At 45.7% G+C, this 8,663-nt stretch overlaps 1 protein-coding gene across 1 annotated transcript; it reads right to left on the reverse strand.

Moving 5' to 3' along the window:
• Positions 1-1,122: 1,122 nt before the first annotated feature.
• Positions 1,123-4,609, reverse strand: LOC119398776 (uncharacterized). The gene is made up of 2 exons (XM_037665592.1): positions 3,993-4,609; positions 1,123-1,149 (listed from the first exon to the last, which is right to left on the reverse strand). The coding sequence occupies exons 1-2, from the start codon at positions 4,593-4,595 to the stop codon at positions 1,123-1,125; spliced, it is 630 nt and encodes a 209-aa protein (XP_037521520.1). The 5' UTR covers positions 4,596-4,609.
• Positions 4,610-8,663: the final 4,054 nt, after the last annotated feature.

Below are 8,663 nucleotides of genomic sequence, written 5' to 3' on the forward strand. Positions count from 1 at the left end.
CATTAAAAGCATAATAAAATTATTATCACATACTTCACATGCTTTTGCGTATTTATTATTGTTGTATAAATACAATCCGCTTCATGCACGTAACATGGAAGATATTGTAGTTCTCATATTATACATGTTTCTTTTCTCTGTTTTGTTCTTTTCATTGAAGAGTAGTTATAAAATATATGTTTCGTTAACACAGTCTGTTCATGTAATTGCATACAGAGTAGAAGCTCGTTAATATCGTATTTCACGGGACCTGGAAATATGTCCGAATTCCGAATTATTGAAAGTACCACGAAACCAATCGATACATGTCTACTACATCAATGCGTTTTAAGTTTCTTGGTGAATACGTAAATCTCTAACTTACTTTGCATAAGAGCGATGTAAAAGCCACAATTCTCGTCACTCGTGATTTTCTCCATGTTGCAATGAAGACGCCGATATGCGAAAGCCGTTTATTGCAGCTCATGGCAGAAACACATATGACACGACACAGCTTGGTCGCCGCGCTTTTAACAGGATAACAGCGCCAACAAAGGATGCGCGCGCAGGATCTGCGCACTGAACAGCAGAGGGCAGATAATAGTCACAGCCACGTTTGACGCGATTACAACACTCCCCCACAAACAAAATCACATTCAATGGTACATCAGTCGATCTGGTGGCCGTGTCACCCGTGTGCTACGTCTAAGTACAGGAGGGGTGTGCGGCGGTTGTGGTGACGACACTGGCGGTTGTGCTGAGCAATTTCCCTTTTCCAAAATATCACTGGCATGCGGCAAAGACATTTCATCACCACAGTCTTCCACATACTCGTCATGTTTCAAAGAAGTGCAACGTAGGTGATCGGCATGCACAAAGCGCGTTTGTTTATCAACATTCACCAGGTACGTTACCGGAGATTTCACGCTCACAATGTTTCCAGGTCGCCACTTTACAAGTTCACCACGAACAGTACGCACGAGCACACGATCGCCCACAGAAAATGCTCTAGGCTTTCCCCTACGTTTATTTGCACTGCGCACTTCTCTCTCGGACTTCGAATTGATCGTACCTTCCATGTCTGGTTTGAGCAGAGAAAGTCTTGTCCGCAGCTTTCTCTTTAAAAATAACTCTGCTGGTGTTTTACCAGTGAATGTGTGCGGCGTAGTTCTGTACGCGAAAAGGAAGTTGTCAACTCTGTGTTGCAAGGATCTAGAACTGTGGCTCCGTTCATCCTCTAGCAGTTGCTTTAGCAATGACTGCTTAACAGTCTGCACGGCTCGTTCTGCTGCGCCGTTAGATTGAGGATGATAAGGCGGAGTCAAAGTATGTTTGACCCCGTTTGCCTGCAAGAAATCATCAAACTCTTTCGCTCGAAACTGTGGCCCGTTGTCCGTAACTATCTCCTGAGGCAACCCATAGCTTGCAAACAATGACCTTACTGTTTCAATGGTCTTTTGCGCCGTTGTTGAATTCATTATTTTGACATCTACCCACTTGGAGTGTGAATCGACTGCGACCAGAAACATCTTGTTTTCTTTTTCTGCAAAGTCGAGGTGCACTCGCTCCCAACTGTTAGTGCACCACATCCATGGGGTCAGTGGCGCTGGCTGGCCCACTGGCCTTACACTCTGGCAGATGTGACATTGTTTTACAGTTTGTTCGAGGCTGCTGTCGATTCCGGGCCACCATACCATTGACCTCGCCAGGGCCTTCATTTTACTGATTCGCATGTGTTGTTCATGTAACAGCAACAGTACTTCCTGTTGAAGAGCGCGGGGTATAACCACTCGGTTCTCCCAAATTAAGCAGGCATCATCTACCGAAAGTTCAAACCGTCTTACAAAGAACGGTTGATACTGCGCATCTACCGACCGCGGCCAGCCATGCCATGTCATTTCACGCACAGCACTCAGGACAGAGTCCTTAGATGTTTCATGTGCGATGTCCTTTGCAGTTAAGGGCAATTCTCTGGCAGGAGAAAAGTAAAAAATCTTATCTACATCATCCGTGTTTTCAGACAATGGTAGACGCGACAAGCCGTCAGCATTGCTAATCTTTGCCCCTGCTTTGTGCACAATGCGGAAACGGTAGTTCGACAGAAAAATGGCCCAGCGGTGGACTCGCGCCGCTGCCACAGCACTGCTGTGATGTCTAGCTTCAAAAATTATCGTGAGTGGTTGATGGTCAGTGATAATAACGAAGCTGCGGCCATAAAGATACTTATGAAATTTCTTTACGCCGAAAATGATGGCGAGTGCCTCTTTCTCAATGTGGGCATAGTTTCTTTCCGCCTGAGACATTGATCTGGAAGCGAATGCGACCGGACGCTCAACGCCATTCACTACGTGCCATAACACCGCGCCCAGCCCGTAAGCAGATGCATCACATGTCAGCTGGATTTCCTTTTTTACGTCATACAGCTCCAAGACTGTTTCTTTAGTTAGCAACTGCTTACATCGCCTGAAACAGTCATCGCACTGACGCGACCACTGCCATATGCTTCCCTTGCGTAGAAGCTGGTGAAGCGGTTCTAGTTGTCCGGCCAAATTGGGCAAAAATTTTGCATAGAAGTTCACTAGGCCCAAAAATGCCCTCAACTGGGTCACATTGCTCGGTTTCGGTGCTTCAAGGATTGCTTTTACTTTATTCGCCGTGGGATGCAGACCGTGTTGGTCTATTTCGTGCCCTAGGTATTGTACCCTTTCTTGAAAGAAAACGCATTTCGCCACATTTACTCGGATCCCGTGCTTGCTCAGAGCATTTAGCACTTCCTTCGTTCGTTTGTAGCACTCTGGTAGGTCTTTCCCAGCAATCAGCACGTCGTCTAAGTAACAGGCTGTGCCAGGTATGCCCTGCAAAACCTGATCCATGACTGCCCGAAACATAGCAGGCGCACTCGCAACGCCGTACGGCAACCGCCGGTATCTAAAGAGACCCATGTGCGTGTTAACCGTTAGAAGTTCTTCGGCATGCTTGTCCAACTCCAGCTGTAAATAAGCTTTTGCCAAGTCTAACACAGTGAATACAGTTCCTCCCACCAGGGATGCAAAGATATCCTCAGGAAGTGGCAAGGGATAGTGATCTACCTCGATGCACTTGTTCACACTGACTCTATAGTCACCACATATCCTTATTTCTGGTCCATTTTTCTTGGGCACAATTACTAGTGGCGTTGCCCAGGTGCTGTGCCGCACCCGGTAAATTACTTCAGCCTTCTCTAGTTCCGCCAGTTCTTTTTCCACTTGTTCTCGCAAGGCATACGGTACAGGCCTCGCCTTACAGAAAACTGGAACTGCATTCTCTTTCGTGCGAATGCTACCCTTGTATCCTTTTATAGCACCATAGCCTGCTTGAAAAACATCAGCGTGCTGTTGTTTTAATGATTCTACAGCTCCTTGAGTTTTTAGAGGCGCGACTGCTTGTACTTTAAGCGCAACCTCATGCAGTTTCTGCAAGGCATCAGGCAAGTTCACTTTTATCTTTGCGAGCCAGTCACGACCGAGGAGCACCGGCATGCGCACTCCTTCTTCATACTTGGCAATGACAAGTGGTAGGCGGTGGCTTTGCTTCCCGCACTTCACATCGACTTGGGCAACGCCCCTTACATTGATTGCGGTGCCGTTGTACACTCCGAGTTTTACGTCCTCACAGTTGTACGATAGGTCAGGGAAGTTCTCTGCAAAGTCTTTCTCAGACATGATTGTAACGGCAGCCCCCGTGTCCAATTCCATCGGTACTTCGTGACCGTTTATGATTACTTTTACTACTATGGGAGGCGGACTGCCTGCTCTGTTTGTTTGACATATAGTCAGCAAATCCTGCAAATCCTGCTCTGTTGCCGGTACTTCTACAGCATGAACAACTCGCGTTTTGCACATTTTTGCGACATGACCACGTTTAGAACACTTAAAACAAGCACTTTTTAAAAATGGACACCTTGTAGGAGCGTGCTGACCACCGCACCTATGACACTCTACTGCAGTTTCTTGCGTATAGTTTTTTTCCAGTACCTTGCTTGTTGCGTTAGGCTTCCCTTGGCTTCCTTGCCAGTACAGTTGAGCGTTGCTGGCCCCGGCGCTGTCGCACAGCATGTCCTGGGTGTCCTTCTGTGCAGCCTCCATGGCGGTGGATACCTTGCACACCCGTTCCCAGGTGACCTCGTCGTCGGGCAAGGCGAGAAGACGGCATCGGATGGTGTCGCTCCGTAGTCCGGCAATTAGGCGGTCCCGTAGCGCTTCTTGGAGGAAATTTCCGAAAGAACATGTCGCTGCGAGCCTCTTCAATTCCACAAGAAACTGTGCGATGGTTTCATTTGACTCCTGGTTCCGCCGGTAGAAGTGGTATCGCTCGGTGACCACAGACCGCTTCAGGGCGTAGTGCTGTTGCAGCACCTTCTTGGCGTCTTCGTACTTTACTTCGGTGGGCGTTTTCGGCAGCAGTAAGCTACGCAGTGTCACGTAGGCCTTCTCTCCTATTATGGTCAGGAAGACTTCAAGCTTCTTTCCGTCGTCTATTCCATTTGCTTTCGCAAATAGTTCGAACCTTTCTAGGTAGACGTCGATGTTTCCCGAGTCCCGGCAGAACTCCGGCAGCTTGCCGTAAGTGGTGGCCATAGCTTCAGTGCCGCTTCATCCCATCTTCGTCGCCAATGTTGCAATGAAGACGCCGATATGCGAAAGCCGTTTATTGCAGCTCATGGCAGAAACACATATGACACGACACAGCTTGGTCGCCGCGCTTTTAAGAGGATAACAGCGCCAACAAAGGATGCGCGCGCAGGATCTGCGCACTGAACAGCAGAGGGCAGATAATAGTCACAGCCACGTTTGACGCGATTACAACACTCCAGAATGCGACCGCGGCTCAAGAAATACTTGTCTCAGCTAACCCGAAACGTGCTAACCCGAAATGTCATTACTGTCGTTAGCATAGGGTTCGCGCTGATGACGATGGCGTTGCAGACTGCGCCACCTCAGTTCGGTTGTCCGCGGACGCCGTTTCCGCTCCTTTGCGTCCCACACTTGCAGCGATTCTAAGCTCCCACTATTGTTAAAAGGTAGCGCAAGCTCCTTCTCTCAGTGCCGTTTCCTGCTCGCCCGTCATTCTCGGACGCCGTTATTGGGCGAGACTCGCAAGGCGCGCCGCGCCGATGCGCTTGCTTGGAAACGCGGCAATTCTGGGCGCATATTCACGCAGCTGTTCGTACGTAAGATGTGTAGTAAAAATAGCTTGTGGTTGTTCGCTTCCTTAGCTACCATCTCGTGTTTTATAAGCAACAAATCGCAGACGGTGCCGGTATACGTAAGAAATCCCATTGCGGCACCTTACGCGTAAACAGCTTTCTAGAGCTGGGACCTGTTTGACAACGTGAAAAAACCTAGCATTTGCGCATTGTACTTGAATTCATAAGTGTGGCATGCGTCGCTCGCACAAGGAAAACAAGAGGCAGAACATGTTAAAGGCAATCCTAGGAAGTCTTTACAGCTGGTGTTTTTCTTTTCGGATACCATAGTGTTTGTTTACAAGACGCATTTCGGAAAATCAGACGCTACATCAAATTATGAACACAGAACACGGCGGAGGCACTTATTTGCTAAATACCCCCAGCGTGCATTCTTTTAAATTTAGAACGGCGGTCACGCGCTTGAGTTGCCTTCTAACGCAAATATCTTTTTGTTTGCATCGCGCGCGCCTCGGGCACCTAGCTGTTTAATTGGAGACTCTTCCAGTGTGCTCAGTTTATGAGAAGCCATGCTGGTATTCCTATTGCTAAAATGTGCTCTTTTGTTCACAGGAAATTTTTCTTCGTTAGTTGGCTAAGGCTAAGCTCGCGAACGCACTTTCCCGCGTTCGTCACTGACTGTGTGGGAACAGCGGGCAGGTCCCTCCCTCAAAAATGAAGCCTCCAATTGCAAATAACTTTTTTTAATATCCATTGATCACACATTTATAACTACTTGAAACAAAGAAAACACAACTATTGCAGCGACTCAAAAGCGCTCTATCTTGTTGACAAATTTCTATACAAGATAAAACATTGGAACAAAAACATCATTCCACGTTACATCACCGCACATTTGTAGCGTTTATATAAAGTATAGGCACTCCTTCATAATGATAACTGTATACATAATAAAAAAAAAATATCGAAACAGAAGAATCATTCCCCGTTGCATCATATACGTAGAAGAGGTAGAAACACTTTTTCTGAATTTCTGATGCATATAAAATGCATATTAAAATGAAGCAGTCATTGCACATTACATCCTTGCACATATTTAACTATATACATAAGATATACTAAAAGGAAACAAAATTATTGTACGTTTGTAACGGCTTCCATCATTGCAATACTCCTGCTACCAGACTTTCTTGAAGCTAGTCTTGGTACCGGCCAGTCGTTTGCTCTCTGCTTCAGCATCGGACCTTTTACGAGGCTGTGCATCCTCGTTCGCAGAAACAACCCCACAATCGTGCAGAAACAAAAATGCGAACGGCGACGAAAACAGATGGTGTCCTTGCACTGGATAGGTTCCTATTTATTTACAAGTCAAATGTGTACCTAAAAAGTTTGGTAAAAGTCACAACAAAATAAATAAAGCGCATCAAAGAGAAACATAAAACTAGTATTATTATTGAACACAGAAAACCAGTAACAAGAACACTGAAAAATGCGGATAAATTTCAAAAATATAAAAACCGAGAATAAAAACTCTTACACCTGCTTCATGTACAAAGACTAAAAACTCTTACAACTGCTTCATGTAAACATATAGTTCAAGAGAAAACAATAATTAGAGGGTTAGAGAACAAACATCCGCTTAAAATTACAATATGCATAAGAACAGCCTTGCAGCATATTGCTCACTAAATAACGCTCGTCAATCGATGCTACTTACTTGCCATGTCTCTCTCTTTATGGTCATCACCCTCTATTGATGCACTTTGGCAAAATGGACGCTGAAAAAAAACAGCTCCGACTTTCTCAGAGTAAGTTTGTAACGACTTGTGGCAAAGGAATTTCGTAAAATCCACGGGCCGCGCGAGAAAACAGAGCTCTTGCAAAAATATTTTTCTGAAACGCTGCACTAAATTACTGAAAAAGGATCAGTAAATTGCGAATACTAAGAATTGCGCGGTAGTTACTGTGTGCGAGAAAGCGTGGCATCAGTATCGAGTCTTAGCTATACCTAAAAGATTTCGAGTGGCAAATATACGAGAAAGAGTTTAGTAGTGACCGACTTATATCCCTAAGACTCCCTTCATGGCAGTCGAAGTTCTTTCTGCTGACACGATGGAGCCATATCACTTGAAAGCGAGTTGAAGTGATGAGAGACCGTTAAACAAACAGTGTTGCTCGAGGCTAGTGAAACAACGAATGCCGCTATCAAGTGGCCCATATTGCATGCGTATACTGCGTTTGAAAGCCTGGGTTCAAACCCAGCAACGAGAACAAAAATTTGTTATATTGCACATTCACTGCTTTGTAGTGATAGGCGTCTTACGTGAAAGAAGAACGGACGCATGGACCGTTGTCTGCGTTGAGTCGGCATGGAACTTCTTTGTTGCGTCCATGTTTGCACGCCCTGTCTTTTAGAATGAATACTTACCGACTAGCTCGGCTCTCTGTTATTCTAACATTTAAATTTAATTTATTGGACAAGTTCGTCTTATTTATCTATTCATTCACACATTCATTCATTCAGTATGGCTTACAGGCCCCAAGAAAGGGCAGGGCGTTAGGTAAGAGTGGGGCCTCGGGAGAGCTTAAAAAATTTAATATAAAATGTTGCGCGGTGCAGACACACGATGGTAGTACAAATGACTGCAAAATATTTTTATTCAATATACAATGAGTAAACAAGTGTAGCTTAGTTCAAACATTCAAGGTAACCGCAATGTCACAAGAAGATACAAATGGGCAAATACCATTCGCAAGGCGCCATATACTTATACAAAAAAAATCAGGAGCCGTTCTTCAATCGGGGAAATTGGGGGCAAGCGAAGCTGGGCGTGCCTGAGCTACTGAATTTCTTTCTTTCTTGATTGTTCTTTCTTTCTATTTTTCTTTCTTTCATAGTAGGTAGCGGCCTTCCCCGCAACACTGTTTTGTGGCGGAATCGGCTTGGCGTTTTTGATGTTCTTTGCAGCGTTCGTCAGCTTCTGGCAAGGCCCAACGGTTGGAGCATCACCCGATCGTAGAAACGTGGTTTAATAATTGAATATTCTCCAAGAGGGAGTTTTCCTGAAACCTGCAATTTCTAATTAGACCTTTTGGGTTCTCCAGCAAATAGCTTTTGGCCCGCCAACGCAAAATATTGCAATGAAGCGCCCGTAGCAACCGAACTGCTTTCCACTTGTTTTCGCGTCGTCGGTTCAACACATTCAAACGCCTCTGTTCAGTTCCCATTGGCCCAGCATGGGTGCATGGCCTAGTGTTCAAGGCACTTCCTTTTGGACCGCGCGACCCGGGTTCGAAGCGCAGCCCCTGAACGAATATTTATGTACTACATCTTTGGTGCGTGCCTGCTGTGGATCAGGAGGGTTTTCGGGTGAGGAGGGTTTTTTGGAACGCCAGCATCAAGCCCTTCACAGGTCAGTGAATGCAAGCTTCGTTTACAAAAAGAAGCACTCCTTGCTGATTAACACAAGAATTCAGTGCATGTTTTGCAATCTAATGC

The sequence above is a fragment of the Rhipicephalus sanguineus genome, chromosome 7, assembly GCF_013339695.2.
Source record: "Rhipicephalus sanguineus isolate Rsan-2018 chromosome 7, BIME_Rsan_1.4, whole genome shotgun sequence".
Taxonomy (NCBI): domain Eukaryota; kingdom Metazoa; phylum Arthropoda; class Arachnida; order Ixodida; family Ixodidae; genus Rhipicephalus; species Rhipicephalus sanguineus.

What these genes read in the sequence shown, in the direction of transcription:
- LOC119398776 (XM_037665592.1), bottom strand. Translation starts at nt 4,595, where the DNA reads ATGGCCACCACTTACGGCAAGCTGCCGGAGTTCTGCCGGGACTCGGGA. An exon ending in AGCCTAACGCAACAAGCAAG is followed by an intron (nt 1,150 to 3,992) that starts GTACTGGAAAAA and finishes TTTCGCGTACAG; the next exon opens with AACTACGCCGCACACATTCA.